Raw genomic sequence first — 23818 nt, forward strand, 5'->3', positions numbered from 1 at the left:
ATTTTCCAAATAATTCTTAAAAAAAGAATACAATAACATGTTAAATGCATGACTACTAAATGATGTGAATACTAACTAATACTGTAGGCGGTATGGTTGCTGATACTTCTGAAACCTTTGCAGATGCATGACGGTGAACACAGTATTTCAATTTAATGCAGTTGTATACTTTGTCTAGACTAACATCTCTATTGTACTGTTTACTAAGCGACATAAGTATGACAGCTTTAGTTACTTTTCAGGTTAAAATTAATTATATGCACTCCCTGTCCAGTGAAAACCGTATCGCCAAAATATATATCCTTTATATTTTTTTATGTGAATATTTCTGCTTAACTGAATGATGAAATGTCCTTTATGTGTTGAGAACATCCTACTTATTTCGCCTGCTTCTTCTTTCTTAGTTAAACACTGATGGGTGACTTTTCATACTATTCTAAAACATTTCTAAACTTTTGCATAATGACAGTATTGAATGCAGGATGTTTACTTATAGTGGAGTATTTAAAATATGGTATTTATAGTGAAGTTTAAGCGATCTGAATATCCGACCACTGCAAAACAGTTATGCATTCCTCTCTAGCCTAATTTACTCAATACGTTCACGTATAGAAGTAATTAATTAATCAGTTAAACTTAAAAATTGGACTTTAAACTGTTAACATCAATTGGTAATTCACAACACGCACATTTTAATAAACAGAAATCCTAGCCCAGTTTACATCGGAACCTTCGCGATGATCCTGCACCGCGGCCCATGTTCGCTGTGACACATCGTGCTGGAACGTGTGCAACATGAAATAGTGTCCGGTCGACTGTATTGACAATCATGGCAGGTCCTGATCTGACGAACACTCTTCTGTACACTGTCAACCACCTGCTGCAGCAAGAGAAGTACAAAGCGGCGTTGGCAGTGTTGAAGGGATTCCGAAACGGCGCCGTGTAAGTGAACATATTTAATATGTTAACTTAACTTACCAACTAACTTTGTTATAGTTAACCCCTGCACCACATAGATAGGTTAGCTAGCGCGTAGCTACCGGCTGTATTACAGAGGTGGGGATCTTCAGCAGCCTGGAGCCCCGGTGGCGACACATTAAATAGTATTTAGCTCTACGAACAGCACCGTGGATGTTTGACAGTGTTTTGTATCCAGTTGTGTTTCTAGTCATTTTTGGCACTGTTTAAAAAAATATGTATTTATTTATTTTTCCATTCAGATATGGGGCGAAAATCCGAGCACCACATGCTCTGGTCATGACATTTCTCTTCAGAAGTGGCAGGTAAGGATCTGAGCAGTGACTTTTAATTTTAATTTGAAAGAAACGGGCCTCACAAACCCCGTCTCTGAAGTCTCAACACTGTTTTCTTTCTTCTTCTACCTTCTCTCTAACAGTTTGAAGGACAAGCTCAGAGCCATTCTGAAGGCCACGTACACCCACTCCCGCAACCTCGCCTGCTTCGTGCTCACATATAAAGGTCTGCAGGCGCTGCAGGAGAAATGCCAGGGAAAGAGTTTGCAGTCTCACGCCTTTCTGGCCGCCTGTGTCGGAGGATGGTTGGTGTTCGGAGATAACAACAACATCAATAGCCAGGTATGTTTATGCCTTGATCCGATTCGCACATTAACAAGACGCATCGTCGTAAAGTCGACACGGCGTTGGAGCGTTCGGTCGGTTAAAACGCGTTTGCTCTTCTCTAGATCAACATGTACTTGCTGTCCCGGGTCCTGTTCGCCCTCTCTCGGCTGGCTGTAGAGAAGGGCCTCGTCCCGCAGCCGAAACATGACCCGTTCCCTCTCTTTGCCACGCTTGTGTGGGGCGTTGTCTTGTGGCTGTTTGAATATTACCCTCACACCCTCCAGCCGTCACTGCAGTCCTCCATGAACTACCTCTACCATGACAGCAATGTGTGGCATGACATCACGGACTTCCTTGTTCATAACAAGCCAAGGACTCCTGCTTAGACACCAGCTACAATACACGAGTTGTATTTAAAAAAAAAATCATTATTAATATTCAAAAAATGATGTTTTGGATGTTAATGTTTGATTCATTGACAAATGTACATTTTTGTTGCGTGTCAACTCTCACTAAATTTCCAGTGAAATAGAGACCATTATATCTGCTGTGAGACTGGATCTGCTTTAAAGGAAACACGTGAATGGAGGTCCAATCAGTGTTTGTGTTGGACGGAGTCCATTGAAGCTTCCTCGGTGTAGCAGTGTCACTGTGCAGGCAGTTCCTACATGTACCACAATGCATTGTGCCTGAGCTTCTGACGCTCTGACAAACCTAGTGTAGCCAAGTTGAGCCGATGCCTATACAGGCAATACAAAAACAACACAGGAGCTTCATAGACGGCAACAACGACTATTATTTTCCACATTGCGACCGGCAGCGCATTACAGCTTCGCTCCTTCGCTCTCGGCACCTCGGGTTCTGGAGACTCCGCCGGCCACGAGGTTCACGATACATTTCTTTCCATTAAGTGCGCTAAAAAAATACTGTGAAATGTACACAAGCCCTCGCTCTTAACGTCCTCTGCACTTATATTTTGTGAGGCCATTTTCGTTGTTGGAAACGGAACTGGTTTACAAGAGAACAAAGAAGTTAGGTTTTTGAGCCCCCCCCCCCCCCCCTCTCTCTGTCAAACGCTGAAGTAGTCTGGATTCTTCCTCCCACCAACCACGTCAAATGTTGCAGCTGAACAGAAACTGCAGATTTTGAAGCATTTTAGAATTCTTATAATTTTTATTACCAGTGGAATGTCACAAAATAAATACGGCTGCCAGAGAATAAAAGACAAAAATATGATTAAAACAGACAACAACTAATATAATTAACTGTTAAATAATGGATGTGCATGTTGAAGTTATTGCCAATGTTGTAATATGTATGACGTTTAAAAGCCGAATTATATATTTAATGAAGACTCAATGTCAGTTTTGAAATGTGATTTTCATCCAAAAGACATTGAGCTCCAACTCCTGTAAAGATTTATTCAACTTTATTGCTTTTGAATACACCATCGTGTTCTGTGGTTGATACATTTGTACATCCTTTTATTTTAGTATTTTCATTCTACTTTCTTCTATTCCACCACAGTTTTTAAAACACTTTTTAAGCTCCATTAATCGCTTTTAAAATAAAAAGTAGTTATTTCTAAAACAAAGCTAACGTGTTCTTTAAGAAATGACCTCAACACGATCTAAAGCAAACCAAATGAGCTCTTTTTATCTGGAACATGGTCTGTTGGTGGTTAGTTTTTCTCGGTCGCTAAGCAACCATGACAAAATAATTGTCTTAAAATTTTTTTTTCATACGTTGAGTCATACTGAAGGTGCAAATGTCATCATAGCAGTACTGTGTGACTGAACAGTGAATACCATTCATAATTTACATAGCAATCCATCCGATAATTAGTATCATATTTCTTTCTGGAACAAAATGGTGAACTGACAGACCGACGCGCTCAAATTCCTGAGATTGTTCAAAGTATCAACTGGTTTTAAACTTTGCTTGCAGGTTATTACTAAAGATTGTTCTCACATTTCTTCAATCTTTGTGTTTAAAAGGTGTTCAAGTATGAGAATAATACACTACCGTTCAAAAGTTTGGGGTCACCCAGACAATTTTGTGTTTTCTATGAAAACTCACACTTTTATTTATCAAATGAATAGAAAATATAGTCAAGACATTGACATGGTTAGAAATAATGATTATTATTTTGAAATATACATTTTGTTATTCAAACTTCTAGTTCAAAGAAAGGCCAGTTTTATAGCTTCTCTCACCAGCATAACTGTTTTCAGCTGTGCTAACATAATGTCACGAGGGTTTTCAAACCCTCCGTTAGTCTTCTAAGCCGATGAGCAAACACAATGTACCATTAGAACACTGGAGATGGGCCTCTATACACCGATGTGGATATTTCATTAAAAACCAGACGTTTCCACTTAGAATAGTCATTTACCACATGAACAATGTATAGAGTGTATTTCTGATTAATGTAATGTTATCTTCATGGATAAAACATGCTTTTCTTTGAAAATTAAGGACATCTTTAAGTTTCTTTTTCTTAGTGACCCCATACTTTTTGAACGGTAGTGTAACTCTGTGATACGGAGACACTTTCTTGTCATGACATCAAGTCTTTATTCATTCTCTAAAAATGCCACCCACTCAAATATGCTGACCGTTGCATTTTCCGTGGATGACTGCTCTACCACTCGAACAGGATTTGCGCAGGACAGGAATTTAATCTTCGTAGCACGCATCTGCTCTGGGGCAGAGGTCACGAAGCCACTGTGGCCTTGTGGATTGAAGAGTGTCTGTGTGTAGAGAGAGAACATATGCTACTTGTGCCTCCATCTAAAAACAACTATATTACCAATTAAATGATGTGTAAGGACTTTTGCCTCGTCGATTTGAGGGAGTTCAGAATTAGATCAAAACAATACCTGTTCAATAAAATCTAGTTTTAGTTCAGTGAGCTTTTGACTCTAAAAACTGGTACAAACAAGGTATGATTAACAATTTAAGTGAATTATCAACCAACCAATACAAGTCAAATGGGATGGATGGGAGGAATCAAAATGAAGAAATTAAAAATGATTGACGCCGTGTAAACAAAGAAAAACAGACAGGGAAAAGTAATGGCTTAATTAAGGCTCTGCTTATCGATTTATGGGATGGAGTTGCTGGAGTAAAACCTGAATCACCTTTTGCTTCTAGAACATTTGACAGGAGGAGGTTAAAGGGCAGAGACATGGAGCATGATGACAAACTAATCCAGCCATACAATACTACGGTGAGGCTACAATTCGACACTTAAATTGCCTTTCACACAGCAAAGTGGTATTACTCATCGTGCTACATGTAGTTCTGGAATCTGCATGACACAACTTGTTCACGCCCAATAAACTATCGTCGTCTCTGAACTAGGTGCGTCTGACTGCTCACGTAAGGCTTTACGCACGAGCCCGTTCACCTGTGCCTCACAGAAGAAGGGGTGTGTTCCCATTCGCATAACTTAAGGGCCTTCGTAACAATGAAAGAAAACCAGTTTAATATGCTATATAAAGCATTGCCCCACCCACAAGGTGGGGCAATGCTTTATATAGCAGTAACGTGAGAGGGAGAAAGGACACACGGCATTGAAGACAAAGAGACAACAACAAATGGAAGGTGAGATTTGTCTCCAGTCCTCGCTGTTGCTTCTTCGATCTGTCCGTTTCTATTTGCAGGTAAACACATGTTTTGTATTCATCAGTATCTCATTTCTAAATGTTTTTCTCCTTCATTTTGCAGACTTGAAAATCAAAAATGTCAACTTGGAAGAATCCAAAAACCTGGAGAGGCACAGGACGGAGGGCTTCAGCGGCTCCAAGACCCTGGTGGTGCGAAGAGGGGTCCCGATCAGGGTCAGCGTGCAGCTGGAGGGCCGAGCCTTCGACCCCAGGACCGACACTCTGAGGATCAAAGTGATGCTAGGTAGTCTACGTTCAGATTTCTCGGGGATGAACGGCTCTTGGGACCCCAACTTAACATCCCTTCGCTGCCTCTCTGCCCTCCCCAGGCCGCCTGTACGTGGTCATGCCGGTCACTTTCTCCAAGAAGGTTTCTCCCCGCTGTTGGATGGCTTACATTGACCCGGAGGACCTGAACCCCCAGAACCCGTCCATCTTCATCTCCTCTCCTGCCTCTGCCGCCGTGGGCTGCTACGGGTTCCAGCTGTACGTGTTCAACCAGGGCGTGAAGAAGACGTGCGCGTTCAGCAAATTCATCCTGCTCTGCAACCCCTGGTGTCGCGGTAAGAGTCACAAAGCCTTTGGATGAAGTTCCTTCAGGGTAATATTGCAGCAAACTATCGCCACGTACATGGAGGAATAGAGATGGGCTGTGTGGCCGAATGAGTTCACGATGATGTCATCACTTTTACTCTCATTTTAGTTCCTTTTATGGGCGTCTGATCGCTTCTGCAGAGTGAATCATACCTGAGAGGTGAAGTTTAATTCGATTACATGTCTGGCATTGGCTTTACAAAACGGAGAACACTAATATATATTTGTGGTGTATGGATAAATAATAATAATAATAATAATAATAACTTCATTTATATAGCACCTTTAAAAACAAATTTACAAAGTGCTCTGCAGAGAATCAAGGCAAAACAAATAGAATAATAAGATACAAATATTAAATTTAATTAAATTAAAAATTAAATAAAATTAAAAACAGACAAACTAAATTAGGGGAACCAAAGAACTGCATGAAAGGACGACATCACTTAAAAGCTGTTCTATAAAAATGTGTTTTAAGAAGTGATTTAAACGAAGTTACTGATTCTGCGAGCCTTATCCGCTCCGGTTTAATGTCTGTGCAGAACGATGTGCTGAATGCTTTTTGGTGTTGCTTTCTTGCAGAGGATGCTGTGTATATTCGTTTTGAGGACCAGAGAGAAGAGTACATCCAGAATGACTCCGGCCTGCTGTTCATAGGGACAACTAAGAATATTGTGTCGAGACCATGGTCCTTTGATCAGGTGATTAATAATAATAATAAAACATATCCGTTGATCAGAACTTTTGCAAATATCCGGTCAGAAAAAAAAGTAAATCAGCATCTTGTTTGTGACTCGACTCTGTGGTTATGTCTCATTGTACTGTAGCGTGTGTGGAGAGCATGGTGTGTACTAAATTAAGGATTACGTCACTTTCATCTAACTCGTTAATTATTTTAACCGTCTGCCCCACAGTCGGAACAGACACAATGCATTTTGGGGCGGGTGGAATATGTCCAGGACTATAATTTAATCTAGGCTTTCCTCACGTACAGAACATCCACACACGCTACAGTTGAACCACTTAAATTTAATTTCTGTAGCCCCACAATAACAAATCACACAGTTTGGCTCAAGGAACATTTCATTGTAACGCATGTGCTTCATCTTCGAGTTGGATTAAACATGAGGCATGACATTATTTATTAGAATATCCACCAAATTGTCACAAAATGTTTATTTTAATTCTCTTCTTCTTATTCTCTCTCCCTGTGCAGTTTGAGCCCGGTGTTCTTGAGGCGTGTTTGAATCTGCTCCAAGTCAGCCCTCAGCACCAAAAGAACCGGAACATGGACTACCTGAACAGAAAAAGCCCCATCTACATCAGCCGGGTCGTGTCTGCCATGGTGAGTGCGAACAGAGTTTCAACACCACGTGAAAATAGAAGCTCACAAATATGCTTAAAATCACGAGACAGCAGTGTTCTGTTTTTTTTAAATTGACTTTGCATAACAACATGAGCGTCCTTGTGCTTTTCAAAAAGCATGTCGGGGCTTGGAGCTGGAACACTGTGATCTGCAGGCAAACAAACGCACCCCTCCCGTAGAGGGAAACACTTTTTTTGGCACACTGTAATTATTGCAGGAAAACAGGTTATTAAAATGCCACACATGATCACAATCATCGAGGAGGATGTGAGGTGTCCCAGTTTGCTTTATTAATGTGCAAAAATGAACAATTGCATTTATTTTCTTTCTTTCGTGTTTCAGATCAACAGTAAAGACGACCGCGGTGTGCTGACAGGGAAATGGAACGGGAGCTTCAAGGATGGAGTGAACCCCTCCTTGTGGACTGGGAGCGGTGACGTCTTGACGCAGTGGGCGGAGTCCGGCTACAGCCCGGTCAAGTATGGACAGTGCTGGGTTTTTGCAGCCGTCATGTGCACAGGTGATTATTTCATCATCCATCTAAACGGCGATAAAGTCAAAACAACTTCATCACGATTGACGTCATCGAAGCCGTGCACGCACGATAATTATTACCCGTTACGCAACATTCACATCTGTCGATCAGTGCGTTCAACGTCTGTTTCATGTGATTTTTTTAATTACGCCCATCAGTCATGAGAGTTCTCGGCATTCCTTGCCGCGTTATCACAAACTTCAACTCCGCCCACGACACCAACAACAACCTGGTGATCGAGGAGTACTACAGCGAGACGGGGCAGAAGCTGAAGTACAGCAATGACAGCATATGGTCAGTGGGGATGCACCTTTTAATGACCCCCCCCACACACACACACACACACACACTCAGTTTAATAAGCTTTTGAGAAGCAAGCCTACGCATGCTTTGTGACACGCTATCTCTTCTCCAGGAACTTCCATGTGTGGGTGGAGTGCTGGATGAGTCGCCGGGATGTGGGACCAGGAATGGACGGCTGGCAGGTTCTGGACCCGACCCCCCAGGAGAGGAGCGGAGGTGTGTGAGAAATCCTTTCACGGCTTCGGTCACGCTTCAAACTTCTTTCTCCTGTCCGAACATTTCAATGAGCTTGCTTTTCTTTTCCTCCTAGGGGTGTTCTGCTGCGGCCCGGCGCCGGTCAAAGCGATCAAGGACCGGCGTATCGACCTGTTCTTTGACATCCCCTTCGTCTACGCCGAGGTGAACGCCGACGTCCACGTGTTCATGGTGAGCGAGGGTCGCGTGGTCAGCCACAGCAAGGACACGGAGAGAGTGGGATCGCTCATCTGCACCAAAGCGGTGGGCGTCCACAGACACCAGAACATCACGGGGGACTACAAATTCATCAAAAGTACGAGTCGGTCATCATTCATTCACTCATCGAGCGGCTCGAAGGCACGAATACTTCTGAATACTTACGTTTTCTTTCCATCTTCACAACACAGGCCCGAATTCAACACTCTCATCGAGAAGTTCCGCAATGTCAGAGGACTCGACGTTAAGCAGAGGTAACATTTTGAATTTTTAATACAATAATCCGACCGGATTATCTGTTCCAACACGGGTCGTCTCATGCGCTGGCTTTCTCTCCATGTTCGTTTCTCAGGCTCAGGCGTGTTGGTGGTCCTGGATCTGTGTAAAGTTCCTGTTGCCGGGGAGCCGGTCCACTTCACGATGAAAGTGAAGAACAAGCACAGGGTGGCCAAGAGGATGAAAGTGCATCTGAACGCCCAGGCCAAAGAATACAACCACAGCCCGTCGGACACCTTCTGGGAACGCCACGGCGTCGTGCAACTGGCACCCATGGAGGGTAAATTCACTTTCACCCCCCCCCCCCCCCTCGTCTTCAGACTCACACTTCTTAGAGATTGTGGTTTGAATTTCTTTCTTTTTTCTCTCGCTGTCTTTCCAGTCAAGGTCATCCACCAGCAGATCCTCCCAGCCGAGTATGAGAACGTGGTGGGCGACGACGTCATCAACCTGGCAGTCGTCCTGGAGGACCTGGCCAGTCACGAGCGAGTCCTGGCCTCAGAGGAGTTCAATATCGCCAGCCCACAGCTCGCCATAGAGGTATTGTTTTTTCAAATTGTTCAAACATGCATAACTTTAACACAATTGTTTGCAAAAAAACGAACTTTTACATACAAAATATGCATTGCCAAACAAAGGAATAATGTAAGAAATGATTCGCAAGGCATCTAGAATATTTACTGTGGTGCAGCAGCTTGAGAGAATATTTTTTCATTGCACAAATGATACAATGAAATGTGCTATGCAGCTCTTAAGTGCTTCATTTGACTTGAAACTGTAAATGTAAACTTCCACACGTTCACTATATTCTCACAAACATGCACACACTGGCTATTTCAAGGGAAGAAAAAATAATTTGTAAATGAATCCTGTGGTGTGAAATGGCATCTCAGAGTTTATTGAAGGGGATTATCAGGGATTACAAACGTCCTCTGTCCTCCAGATTGCAGACCCAGACTCCGTCGTGCTCAGCAGAGAGCAGGCGGCCATCGTGACCTTCACCAACCCGTTTTCTTACCCCGTGAGCGGAGTACTGACTGTAGCCGGGGCCGGGCTCATTCAGGGCAAGGTCAACTTCAGGTAGGAATTAAAGACGTCTTGTCCTCCTTTTTGTTTTGAACATGTCGAACGACTTCCGTGATTTATGCGCTTCATGAACGGCTGCCAAACACAGGAGTGCCACGGGGACGTGGCAGTACAGCGTGTCTTTTGTTGAAGGAATGTGGGCTGGTTCCACCGTTGTGCTCGTGTTTGTGTTCGGGCAGGCGCGGCGAGGACAACTGAAATGTGCCACTGCTGTGTTGACATTGGGGTTGATGATTACTTGCAGGCACTGAAGGTTTATTTTAGGCTGCTGGAGCACAAAACGTGTGTGATTAGCTATAGACCGTGTAGACATCCACACAGTTATAGTTTTACATAATCGGAGCACGTGTCAGCCATCTGCAAACTCGGACACATCGTGAACTCATTCCTATGTCCTCCGTCTCTTCCTGCAGGATGCTCCCTCTGCATCCAGGCGGCAGCGTGATGCAGCGCATCACCTTCGTCCCCACCAAGCTGGGAACGAAGATGCTGCAGGCCCGCCTGTCACTCTCAGACATCAACTCCGCCATCAGGGGCTTCAAGATGGTCTCTGTCTGCAGAGCCTAAATCCTGATGTCAGTGTAGTTTCACTTTTTTTAATGTTTTTTAATGTTATTTATGTTGTATAAACTAAAAGTCACTCAACTGGAGCTAGACAATGGCAACATCAGTTGCAGATTGATGAACATTTACATTATCAACCTTCATGTTTTTCTATTGCTTTGTATGATTTAAATGTTGATGTAAATTATATTTATTTAATTATTTATTTATAATGAAGTGTAAATTAAAAAAAATTTATTTTATTTTTGTATTTGTATATATCGGGGGTGCTCACACTTTTTCAGCATGTGAGCTACTTATAATATGTTATATATATATATTTATTTATATACACACAAACCCTGAAAAAGCAGGGTTGTCATATTTTGTTTGACTGTAAAAAATAATTTACAGTGAAAACAAAACAAAATAACCCTTAAAAGGTGTATTGTTTCGTGTTGATTGCCTTCTTTTGTATCTGCTTTATTGGTTTTGATGTCTGCCTTTTTATATTGTATTGTTTTAATGATTTTGTATATGTTTTAATCTACTTCCTCTTAGAGCTAAATCGGACTTTTATTTTGAAATGTTAAAAGGAAGCGCTGTTAAAATTCAAACTTGACGGTACGGCTAAATGTTACGGACGGATGCGCATTTCATATAAAGTTTTAATAGTTTGAATGGTCCCGTATGAGGCTAATGCTCTTACGGTGGTGACAAGGAGGTATTTAAGAATTTTTTTTGGTTCAATTGTATTCGCCGAAAGAAAACAAAGAAGTTCACCAGCAGTAATAGTCTCACGCCGATTCAAATAAGGGGATCCGTTACAGTCACCATGGAAACATTGTTACATGACATGTACTCTGGTTCTGTGCTGTGACGTCGCTAGTGAGTAGTGACGTCACGGAGCAGCGAACCAGAGTCTGTAACTAGCAGTGACTTCCAGCAGGAGTTAAGTCTGTGAATCTCACAGAAACCCCCCTCCACCCAGGGAAGTGGCTGAATTGGAGAAGGGGGTGGGTGGGCTCTGCTGTGAGATCACAAAACGGGTGGGTGGGAAGGTGATTCTCAGAAATGAGAATTGCCAAGGACAATAGATAGAGAAACAAAAAGGGAATTCATTTCTTACATAAAGAAATGAAAAGAAATTAAAAAGATGTTCAAGTGCGTTGTCTTTCAAAAAGACAGAAGGAACATTACATCACGTTTAGCTGACGCTTTTATCCAAAGCGACTTTCAATCATACACCGTAGACAGCTGCCTTGCTCAGGGACATATGGACTCGGGCGGGGATCGAGCCAAAGAAAGACGGTCCTGAATAGTTGGTAGTAGTCAGGCCCGGGGTGGGTAATCGGGAGAATCGGGAGAGTTCCCGGTGGGCCGCTTCACTTCTGGGCCGGTCGAGAATTTTATTTGTTGACATTTGTCACGTTAGTCCATCTTCTCTTAAAGTGGGCTACACATGTTCCGCATTCTGACACCGCAGCCTCTACATGGGTTGTACCATGCGAGGAAGTTCACCCCTCCCAAATAATAGAGTTGGTTCGGTCCTTAGCCGTCTTTTCCAAAAAGTTTTATCTATCAGCTACGGATAGCTGGGCCGGCCCGACCGCAACAATACGCGTCAGGGAGGATGGACGGGAGGAAGAGGGCCGGAGGGGCTGAAAAAGCCAGGTTGAAAAAAAGAAAGGCATTGGAGGAGGATCCTGCCAAATGTGCCAAGCTTACAGATTTATTTTCAAGAGGACAAACACAAGTGGCAACTGGTAAAGAGAGACAAAGGCCTAATGATTAGCAACATAACTATTCGGCTAACGTTGTAGCCTTGATTAATATCATTGTAGCGTTGTCAACCAATTCCCAAGCAAAATATTAAATTGAATTAAAATATTATCCTTCTTATATCGCCCAAAATATGGTGATCCATAGACTTTGCAAATATTATGCCAATATTGATATATACTGTTGATATTGAAGTATGCAGTAATATGACTCTTAATTCTTCTTTGTAGCTTTGGAGCAGCAGATAAGAGTCTCCTGCTGAAAATGATGAGCCTGACATTTGCAATGAGGAGGCCATGACTACAGGGACAGGTAGAGAGGATAACAGAGGAAACTATATTAATTAAAGTTATATATTCTAGAGCAGTATATGACAGTACTTGATAAACCAATATGCATTGTTTGCTCAGAAGTGGGTGTAGTAAAGGAGTAAATCACCACTTTATAATACTCATGCAGAAAAATTATAATGACCATGACAATGACGGCCCCCATGAGGTCTCACTCCAACAAATCTGGCCTACTGCCTCATCTGAGTCTGAAACCCCTGCTATGCTATTCTGCCTTTTTTAATGTTATGCATATTTTTTGTTAACTTCTCATCTTAAGTGGATTATTATTGTTGTATTTAACCTTTACATTATTTGTTGGACCATGGTATTAATAAAAGAACGACAGGATAGTAAGAGCTGAACTGTTGCTTCATTTATCCAATTTCCACTACCATGAAAAAAGTGGGCTGGTCTTGAGCCTGAAATTCCCGGGCTGAAAAGTGGCCCCACTCCGGCCCTGGTAGTAGGCATGGACCACGATCCACACCTCCACAATCCATTAGGCAGATGGAGGTAGAGAGGAGGAGTGGGCGGGGCACATCAGCAGGGCCATGGCATCAGACCCAGCCAGGTCCAATGAACCCTATGAAGGGGGGGTGCCACAGACTTTTTTTGGGTTGCTCGGTCCCGATGCAATAAATTACATAATCGTATAATAGACTGTCGGCTTGTTACTTTTCTTTCTTCTCACTCAAATATAGTTTGTTGTTGCAGTTCTGTTCTCCGCCCTAAAGGGGGCGCCCTTTCCTCAGAAAAGGTTCAGTCTGAATGTAAAACAAGAATCAGTCCCTCTCAAGTAACTGTGAAATAAAATTCAACTCACCTTTCCCAACATTGCAATTAATTTATTTTGTATTAATCTATTTTAACTGTGTCACAAACAAATCGACAATATAGCATTATATACAAATCATGGCTAAGCTGACAGGCAGTATAATCGGCACATGCACAACCAGTTCATCTATATTACAAACAGGTTATTCGGAAATTACACCGGGAGAGAAAAGAAGAGTTAGCACATAACATGTACAACCCAGAATCTAAAGTATGGATTCAAGCACAGGCCTATAGTACAACATCTTCAAGACAACTTCTTATCAAAACATTTTTACAAGAGCATAGTTTTGGTCTTTGAAGGGGATATTTTATTTTTGCTGTGCTCCCAAACTGTTTATACCTCATTGTGTTGTAAATTTACCCAATAATAAATAGCTCACATTATAATGGTAAAATACAATCAGACTATTTTAAATAGTCTCTACATATGAGGAGAATATTATCTGACTTTTTTTTTAGCCGACGTGAATAAAACACTTGTAAAATAATAATGAGGGCAATAATCTACTGCGTGTGACATCATATCTTTAAGTCTTGTTTCCAATTGTGTCTTTAAAATGGTTTTAATCAGCGGAAAAACGGGTTTAGTCTCACAACACAGCAGAACAAACAATCTAACAACAATCGAAACTTTTTATCCATGCAGGCATACTCACTGTGTTCAATAAACAGGAAGTAAAATTTTTGCATTCAGTGCATCACTTTTCTTCGTGTACAAAAGTGGGACACTTTTTAGGAAGTGGAGATGAACTGAAATTTTTTTAAAAAGGAAAAGGTCTTTAAAAAAAAAAGAAGAAGATATTTGCAGTATTAACCATAGTTCCCTGATGTTAGTTCTAAGGCATCGGGCCCTTATTTGTCTTTGGTCTTGTATTTTGGTCCAGCACCTTTGGGTCCATGTGTCTTGGATAGACTGCCGCCTCGCTTCGAAATCCTCACAGTTCCTTTGGCTTTGAACCGTCCGCCCGGGTCAAACGCCTTGTGCCAAAACCTGAAGTGACACTGAATCAGTTTCTGGGAGCAGCTTCACCTTCCAGCTGCACTCAGGAGGTCAGGAGCTTCTGGTGATTTGGAGGTGGAAGAGCAGAGCGCGACAGCTGGCGCCCTCTAGAGGTAGTCCAGCTCCAGTGCGTGGCTCAGGGCCTCGAGGTCGGGTCGACAGGACACCCTCCAGAACGGCATGTTCTTCTGCGAGCGCAGGAAATAAAACACAAACGAGATGCAGGTTTAATGTAAAACTTGATAACTTAAGGCAAGCATACATCTCGCTGCAGATGCAACGCAGATGTGAACTATGGACGGGAATTATAGTGTGTGACAAACTTTGCGTGGATAACATGTTGGCCTGGACGAAGGCTTCATGCGAAAAAGATTCTCCCGAGCCAGGAAAACGTCTGACATCTCAATGCAAAGATTATATATATATATAAAATTTAAAAAAACATCTCTGAGACAAGCTGCAGAAATGGAGTGTGTCCTAAAGCAAACTGATTAGTTGAGGCCCATTTCTCAGCAGTCACAGTCATAAAAACCCCCCAGATTGAGTCGTACCTTCTTGGCCACGGACTCTTCCTCGGCTCCGTCTCCGATCACCACGTACACGGCTCTCCGGCCGAACCGCTGAGAGACGCGCTCGAAGCAGCTCTCCTTGCCTTTGAGAGGAGAAGAAGAAACAAATTAGTTGAGCATGTTAAAAGAGTGTCTTTAAGGAAATGATATATTGTTGGAGCTATTTATTTTGCCATTTGTATTTAGTTTTATTGTAAAGTAATGTTTAATCATTGCTTATTTAGGTTATATTTGGATATGTTAGAAGAGCTTTTTTCTTATGATAGTTTTAGTTGAGTTTAGTTCATTGTGATTGTTTAAATATATTTAGTTGTAGGATCGGTTCACTGATTGGGTAACACTGGGCACCTGTGGTTGTATGTAGGTGTGCGTAGCGTCAGGACCAGCATGCACCGGGGTGGCCGATGGTTTTTTTCCAGCACACGAGAGGCAGTGTCAACATTTTGTTTGTTCTTTATTTTGTTTTGTAAATAAATTATAAGAATAATGGAATAAGGAAGTGGACATTACTTTCTTTTGACTGCGTCAACTCCAAAACCCATGGTGGCAATTTGATTTATAGTTTTATTTGAGGTATTTGGACGAATGGCCACTACAGATATGTTTGGTTAGCCATGATTGTCGTTATCTCCGAATCCTTCGTCGGTACATGCTCCTCACCTGTCTTGGTGGCACTGTAAATGTTCTCTATGGGGAACGCTGAGCCCAGGCCGTACAGGAGAACCTTGGAGAGGGCCGGGATGAGCTGGGTGGTGGTCACCAGCACATTCACACAGTTAGGCCTGCAAACAGGTCAGGACACGTTCATACTACGGTCAAGTTATGACTCATCGATGGATGGACATTCATCCGGGATAAAAAATAAAAAATCCTAATTAAATTAAATACTGAACAGCGACCAGCTAATCGACCCGCTGGAGTAAATGGAGCCGTGGCGGCGTGACCTCACCTCGAGTTGATGACAGCCAAGGCTTTGAGTGCTTGAGTCAGCCACAGGTCGGTCAGGACCTCCATCTCCCTCCTCAGCTGTAGCCACTCCTCTCGCTTGGGGCTGCCCAGCAAACCTGCACATCGGGGAGAAGCACAAGCGTGATTGGTCGGTCTTTGGAACAGAATAGCGTGGAAATGAACTTGTTAAAGCTCCGGATCAAATCCACTGAGACGTCTCAAGGCCGAATTTCGACAGCGGGACTGTCTATCGTCTCTGGACGGACGGACTCTCACACAACTTCTTCTCGCCAAGGCCTCGGACATATGGCTCCCAGCGTATGTCAGGCAGCCAGCTGTAATCAGCAGCGCACAGTGGTCCATATCGAACGGAATCCTCTGGATCTATCATCCGAGTCGACAAACAAACCGGGCCCCGCGATCCAATTAATCTACCAGGTAATGCGCCAGTAATGAACCGCATTATGTGTTCCACTGGTTCCTATGGGGGGGAGCAGGTGATTATGGTGGTGAATTGTCAAATCTAATAAGAGGTTTCGTTGATGCACAAATTTGGAGCTTGAAAAATACAAAATGTACTTTTCTGAAGCAGGAAGCTTGTATAACTCGATACAGTACGAGGAAAAACAAAAAGAAAGCCCAGACGCATCGCTGTGGTCTGAAGCTCAGCTGTGTTCACATCTGGCAGGTAAATACTCATAGTGTGTCTCTAGAGTGATATTAATCACAACACTATCTTACTGTTAATTTCTGATATTATTTGATTAAATTTCGCAACACACCATTTTTAAACCTCAGAGAAAATCCGCTCGTGTAAATATCGACGTTAGCCGGTACGCGGCGGTGCTCACCTCCGACATTATTCTTGTACGTGTTGTAGATCTCCTTCACTCGGCGGTATCGAAAGCCAGCTTCCTCATCCAGTCCACCCCTCCGTGGACTCCTGACCCCAGGCACAGAGAGCCGGCCCCCGCTGGGCTCTGGAAGCCGTCCGACCCAAAGTTGTAAGTGCTGCGTGATCGCAAGACAGGAAACAGTCAGGATAAAGATCAGAAAGGGTCCACGGCGTCTTATAGGAGCGCTATCATCTGTGCTTTAAGAGCTGCTACAACTACATTCATGGATACTGTTTCATGCTTTGGGGATTTATTGAAATAGTTTCGGTGATGAACAAGAAGGCGGTGCTTGAACCATGCATTACATTTCGGGAGCGGGCCAGTTCAACCACAACAATTTCAGGGGAAAATAACGCTGTCAAATTGAAAATTGTGGACTCTGAGTTTTAGCCATGAATGAAAAACCTTTGTCAGTAACATCCAGCACAGCTAGGATAAACATTTAAAAAAAACTTCTTTGGGAATGAATAAGGGCCAAGTTCAATAAAATAAATGCTTAAAAAAAAGTACTTTGGTACAGTCTGGCTCTTTCTCCTCAAAGTATCTTAAAGTGCTTCGACAAGTTTAGCAATAAAACGTCTGGACTGAGGCAGACGGGGGGAATGATAAAGAGATATGCTGATGAGAAATGAAAGCGTCGGATAATCCTGTGACATATTATATGGCGGGGGAAAACAGAAAAAAAGACATGCTCATGCTCGCATACAGACGCACGCACAAACTTCTTTGTCTCTTCTTCCCGGCTGTTTTATTTTTTTCCGCATGTGCACAACAAAAAATGAGGGCAAGTCTGGTTCACAAGCCACAGCAGAAGAGAGAGAGAGAGAGAGAGAGAGAGAGTACAGTAACACAGGAGAGCCTGTACCTCAGGTCCTGTCCGTTGTCGTCCGATGCCACGTCATCAATATGGACCTGGTCACATTCCTGGGAAATGAAAAAGGAGAGCGGATATATCAAGAGATCCATGTCAGCGTGGAGCCCTGTGCGGGCAGGTCTCTCCGCTTGAGGGCGAGCCTGCGGGAGCGATAGCAGCTACAGGAGAGAAAACGAGAAAGAGCTGACATAAAAAGGCGAGGAAAGGGGAAATAAAATGTCAGGACACGGGACGGCGAGGCGCCGGAGATACAGGACGGTCAATACGGCCGTGCGATCCTGGCGTAACCACAAAGTCAATTTAAGTATAACAAAAAAAAAATGTATAGGCTGTCCAACATTTTGGTTGGAAAAAAAAATCCGCAGAAGAAAGGCCTATTGTCTTTGAGGAGCGCAGCGGTGTGCATGTTGTTCTTTAACGCGTGGCGACGGGAAAAACACCTTCAGGCAACACGCAGCGACATCGGAAACTTTAAATCGTTACTCAAATTGGATATTTAGGAGGAAAACAAAAGCAGGGAGCATGAATCCATCGTCGTTGATCCATCACAAGTACACTACCGTTCAAAGGTTTGGGGTCACCCAGACAATTTTGTGTTTTCCATAAAAACTCCCACTTTTATTTATCAAATGAATAGAAAATATAGTCAAGACATTGACAAGAAATAATGGCTTTTATTTGAAATATTAATGTTGTTCTTCAAACTTCTAGTTTAAAGGATATTTCAGTAAAAACCAGACGTTTCAAACTAGAATAGTCATTTACCACATGAACAATGTATATAGTGTATTTCTAATTAATTTAATCTCATCTTCATTAAAAAAAACTGTGCTTTTCTTTGAAAAATAAGGACATTTCTAATTTTTTTCTTCTTTTCTCTAAGTGACTCCAAACTTTTTACCGGTAGTGTATGTCTAATAATATCTTTCTCAACTCTTTTGTCTTTAGTCCAGCTTCAAGTCCCACAGTCGTTCACACACACACACACACACACACACACACACACACACACACACACACACACACACACACACACACACACACACACACACACACACACACACACACACACACACACACACAAGTGCAAACAACTGAGTCCTAGTATAACTTCTAGTTCCCCCCATCAGCCCAGGACGGACACACATAACGATGTGATCGTCCGGTGGCGTTACAGTGATGACCGCAGCGATGACACTCGTAGCCGCCGATGTAGCCCTCGACATCGGAGGGACGAGATAATTGTACGTCCAAACTTAACGGCAGTTGTCAGCCCGCTGTCGCCGACCGCTTTAAGAGATTTACTGAGCCTTGACAAGAAAAGGCTTTGTTGGCTCCTTTCCCTCCTCTCGACTGTTCCTCCTCCCATTTGACTAATTTTCCTCTCGGATGCTCAGACGCACACCTATAATTACGACACAAAGTCTACTTGTCCTCTCTCTCCGTCCCCCTCTCTAATCTTTTTTTTCTTTGTCAGAACAAGGCCACGGAATTCAGGATGAAGAAGAAGAAGAAGAAAAAAACGAAGACCTTTTCGGTCGCTGGTAGTTTGTAAAACGGCGTTTGAATGACCGCTCGGGGAGTCACGGTTTTTAGAGGTTGCGCCAATGTCCGTGTTAACTTTGGTGGATTTTTAGGTCTCACTGTAAAAGTTGGACCTCACTGTAAAATATACTGATGCCAGTGTTTAACAAGCCCTTTCTTTTAATGGTATTGCTCAACTGAGGAGGGCAAATTGTTTGGAAAATGCTGTAGTAAGAATTAATACAGGACAGACGTTGTGTGAGGGAATTTCTACAAAGACTGCTACTGTGCTTTTTGCCAAGTCAGAAAGTAGCACCCAAATGTCAAACCTCTTGCGAGGCTGTTGCTGGGAAGATTTTCTGGTATGCCAGTTTACACTGTTGGATATTTTCTCTCCGCGGCTATTTTCCATCTTACTGGATATCAATTCTAATAATAATAATACAACTTTCAAGTTGCAAAAAAGGTGCAATGGAACCATTAAACGCATCAGTGCTGTTAGTGAACAATTTCCAGTTTAAGGGGACAAAAGTTACTTCAACGGATTTCAAACCTCCAATTTTCCAAACATGCTTCTCTTACACTTTTTTGGATTTGTCAATTCTCAAAAAATGTGTAAAAAGTCACCTCCAAGTCGTTGAAGAAGAGTCTCGAGTCGGCCAGGTTGAAGATCATCTCCTCCATCCACAAACCAAGAGACACGGCCTTTGAGGAGTCCTGATGCACACACACACACACACACCCTACAATTATTAACGTTGAACTACAATTGACGTGTACATGAATACATTATCACGTTGATCTAAACACAAACAGGGGTTATTGATTCTCTTTGGTTTCTCGAATCACATTTAAACACAATACATTTCAGTTAAAAGTCTTAGCTTTGATGTTCAGTATATATTTATGTATATAAAATATGTAAAATAATACGGTGTCAGAACATCATCTCTATCATTTCAAAGGCTGCACCCGTAATCGTGAAAAAAACAATACAATCATGTGATTGATGATGGAAGAGGTCTAGCATGAAGGGAATAATCAATCAGAACTAGATTATTGAACACCATTACTCTTGTCATGGCTCTGGCCCTGTCAGTGCAGACGCCTGCTTGTCTATCTCAACAGCTTTATTTTCACTTCCTCTGTGGACTCATCAACTGGATTGACATAAACAGGTTTCAGGGAGAGGCGAGGGTGAATCTGTCGAAACCTTCTGCCAATTCTTATCTCCACAAAATCTTTTTCCAACTTGTTTTGGCCTCTCTACACCAACTCCTTTTTCCTGATTAATTTCAGTAAACTATGCACGTGTCTCGTAACATTTTATTCACTGCCGCATGTTTGATTAAACAAGGTGAGAAAACCTATTTGTAAAGTCGTTCCATCACCTCCAGGTTTAACCAGCCGTATCTTTTATTTTATTTTTAATTTATTTAACCCTCCTGTTACCTTAGGGTCAATTTGACCCCATTCAATGTTTAACCCTCCTGTTACCTTTATATTTACTGACATATTTTACCCTTGGGGTCAATTTGACCCCAGCAATTAAAACCTCCAGAAAATTATTAGAATTAATATTATTTTCCAAGTTTAAGTGTGAGGTACTTTATGTTTGTTTGTTGACTACCTAAATAGCCCTTTAAATATATAAAAAAGTTGATATTTCTTATATGTTTGATACAGTGAAAAACAGCCTGGGGTCAAATTGACCCGAAAGAACACCGACATTAAACATTGAATGGGGTCAAATTGACCCTAAGGTAACGAGAGGGTTAAGGAAATGCCTCGTGGAGATTAAAAATCTCCTTTACAAGAGTGTCCTGGCCAAGACAGCAGCGGCAGCACATTACACAAAGTTTCAGACAATACAACATCAAACAGTGACAGACAATATATAAAAAAGAAAGATAACTTTTTACATCACAGCATGAATAAAACCAAAACTAAGACTCAAGTCATCATAGCCCAGTTCACACAGGAGCACACACCTCAGTCAAAGAAAACATCTACAACCAGATGAGCCTACTCTCCAACTCTTTCAATCTATTTTTTAAGACCTGTGTCTGGGGTTCAAGTTTTAGTCCCTAAACTACAAATATGTTATGATTACCGATACTTTTTAATTGCTTTACCATGCAAAGACTACGAGCCTCCCAGCGGACCGGACTCAGCATGCGATGTGCTCACAATGACAACGCTAAGTTAACCATCTTAGTTTAGCTCGTCAGTGTGACAACATTTATGAACTCGCAATAAACACAATTTACTCAGGCTGATGAGAATGTCATTAGTTTAGCAGGTTTTTGGATATATACATTTCTATGAAAAATCTAATCCATCAGTCCGTCCATAGATTGATGAGTTATTCGCCAAAAATGAATGCAGACCTGATGTTTGCAGCAATTGATTGAACCCAATTCTAGCAGGTTATTGATTTTCACATAGATATCACATAATTTATTGGACTGATAGAATGGCGATGACCGCCTCGAATGATGGGAAACACACATAAAGATCTAGAACACAACAGTTTATGGACTTATAGTAAGTCTATAAACGTGTTTCTCTCTTTCTCCTCCACCACTACTTCACCCCCCCCCTACCCCCCCCCCCCCGCTTCTCTTCTCCTCTTCTTTTGGCTTTGGAAGGAAGCCAAACAAACACGCAGGTGTTGCCTTACACCAACTTCAGTTGTTTCTCAACAAGCAAATTATAAGCCGTCACCCAGAGAGACACATAAATCCTCCGACCGGCTGACAAACAGCGTGGGCGTGCTTTTTTTCTCCTTCTTCTCTTCGCGACTACAAAAGCAGGTGTGTGTATGCAATGGGCGCCATATTGTTTTGATGGCAGCGTCGGCTTGTCTTTGGCAGCGAGACAGGAGAAGCCGGAGCGGTGTCAGCCAAAGGTGAATGTTAGATCAGTGCATCCAAAAATGACAAGAGAGAGAGAGAGAGCTGCCTTCTGGCTCAACATGCTAGAAGTGGGCTCGATGACACATGAATGGTAAATGATGACAATTAAATAGACCCCCCCCCCTCCAAAAGAAAAAGGTGTAAAGGGGGAACAAGATAATTGAGGATGAAGGGTAAAAAAAAGGTCAGTGGGAGAAGGAGGAGGATGACGAGGAGAAGATGACAAGGGGGAGGATTGAGAACGCGGGACAGAAGAGGACGAGATGAATAGAAAGGATGAAGAAGGAGGGGTTAAAGGCTTAAGAAAGGATTTTTCGGCTCGTCTCATAATTGAAATAATTATCTATAATCACCTTCCCTCCAGAACACGAGGGCTGTTCTATAGAGAGGGACGAATACAACCGTCTCCCAGATAATCCCAGAGAAGAATTTAACCCACAGAAAAAGCACCGAAAAACATTTCACCTTTACTCTCATGCAGGATGTTCGATATGGGAAACAGAGAGCGGTGCCGTATGATAGATGAGATAACGGAGGAGCTGTAACGGGGGAATCAGCTCCTCATGTGGATCTCCGTTCACCTTTGGCTCGCCAAGCTGGTGAAAACAACCGTCTCTCAACACACCCATTAGTCTCTCCTGCACGCCGGGCCCAGGCTCGCCTTTACGCGAAGGTCCAAAACATTTGTTTATGATAAGAGTTTAATAGGCTGACCCTGAGGGGGAAGAGCCCGGAGTGTTGAAAGCAGACGGAAAGGAGAAGGAAAGGCATTCATGGATGGGGAAAAAAAGTTGTTGCGAGCCTGTCGGCAGTTTTGATGCTTTTAGATTTTTAATCTGTTTTTCCCGCTGTCACTCGTTTAATTCCTCAGCTGCACGTCGGTGTTTTCATGTCAGAGTCGGTCCGACTGATCTCCGGCAGCGGGACGTTTGGGTGGTGGGAGGGGAATCGGGAATTCCTGGCACATGAGTCACATTTCAACACATCCCCTTTCTCGCTCTATCTCTCTCTCTCTCTCGTTGTTTCTTCCTCCCTTTTTTTCTCTTCACCCCCACCCCCACCTCTCTCTCTCTCTCCGTGGCAGAAAAGAAAGAAAAAGAAACAACGGCATGCATGGCCTGACGGGGGCTGAACCGTACAGAAATGCTGCTCTCAAACTCCCATCGGCATTGTGTCGCCCCGCAGGGGGACCGTGAGAATTCAAAACACACATCCGCGGCCAAAACCGAGAAACGCACCACTGGCCGCCCCTCGTCGGCCGCCTGTCTGTTATGTAAAGGTCCCACCGGCTGTCAATCACGCCGCAGGATGCCGGGGTAGCTAAACAGCCCCGGTGCATTATGAAAAGAAACAAGAGGGCAGAAAGGCAAAACAGCCGGCGTGTGAAAATGCTCAGGGGTGAGATCCAAAGGTCGTGGACTCGGCTCAAACCTTTGAATGTTAGTCAAATAAGCACCTGGCCACTGAGACAAAGGGTGATCTGACCAAAGCGAGATTAGATTGTTGTTGCGGGGGCTTTTGCGCCATTTGCCGTACGTATGATGCAATGGTGTACTCGTGTGATGAGCTCGGGCACAAACGCCTGACAGTAGATGGCAACGGGAGGGGTCGTATCGGCGTACCTTGCCAAATCGCGAGGAGAAGGTTCCCGTGAGGAGCGAATGGAAAATGATGATGGTTTCATCCAGGTCCCAGATAAACACACGCTGCAGTGAAATAACAGAGATGTAA

At 42.9% G+C, this 23818-nt stretch overlaps 3 protein-coding genes across 4 annotated transcripts in view; 2 read left to right on the top strand and 1 right to left on the bottom strand.

Moving 5' to 3' along the window:
• Window positions 1-829: 829 nt before the first annotated feature.
• On the top strand, window positions 830-3047 carry pxmp4 (peroxisomal membrane protein 4). Its single transcript, XM_056436418.1, has 4 exons — window positions 830-942; window positions 1221-1283; window positions 1397-1595; window positions 1703-3047. Exons 1-4 carry the CDS (start codon window positions 830-832, stop codon window positions 1964-1966), a joined length of 639 nt encoding a protein of 212 aa, XP_056292393.1. The 3' UTR covers window positions 1967-3047.
• A 2120-nt stretch (window positions 3048-5167) lies between these two features.
• Window positions 5168-10670, top strand: tgm5l (transglutaminase 5, like). Of its 2 annotated transcripts, XM_056436388.1 has the most exons (14): window positions 5168-5189; window positions 5313-5495; window positions 5581-5814; window positions 6428-6546; window positions 7062-7190; window positions 7554-7731; window positions 7905-8040; window positions 8162-8265; window positions 8360-8599; window positions 8694-8756; window positions 8855-9058; window positions 9161-9318; window positions 9722-9858; window positions 10278-10670. In XM_056436388.1, exons 1-14 carry the CDS (start codon window positions 5183-5185, stop codon window positions 10429-10431), a joined length of 2046 nt encoding a protein of 681 aa, XP_056292363.1. In that variant the 5' UTR covers window positions 5168-5182; the 3' UTR covers window positions 10432-10670. The 2 variants fall into 2 exon arrangements, with proteins under 2 accessions (XP_056292363.1, XP_056292362.1); XM_056436387.1 differs by having other exon boundaries at window positions 5168-5495.
• Window positions 10671-10765: 95 nt separating this feature from the next.
• The window catches only part of eya2 (EYA transcriptional coactivator and phosphatase 2), a 29896-nt gene continuing 16843 nt past the window's right edge, over window positions 10766-23818 (bottom strand). The window contains 9 exon segments of the mRNA XM_056436403.1: window positions 10766-14546; window positions 14910-15010; window positions 15588-15709; window positions 15877-15991; window positions 16727-16783; window positions 16786-16886; window positions 17637-17695; window positions 19797-19886; window positions 23710-23793. Of these exon segments, the coding sequence (XP_056292378.1) occupies window positions 14466-14546; window positions 14910-15010; window positions 15588-15709; window positions 15877-15991; window positions 16727-16783; window positions 16786-16886; window positions 17637-17695; window positions 19797-19886; window positions 23710-23793 (810 nt within the window). The 3' untranslated portion in view covers window positions 10766-14465.

The sequence above is a fragment of the Pseudoliparis swirei genome, chromosome 18, assembly GCF_029220125.1.
Source record: "Pseudoliparis swirei isolate HS2019 ecotype Mariana Trench chromosome 18, NWPU_hadal_v1, whole genome shotgun sequence".
Lineage (NCBI taxonomy): Eukaryota > Metazoa > Chordata > Actinopteri > Perciformes > Liparidae > Pseudoliparis > Pseudoliparis swirei.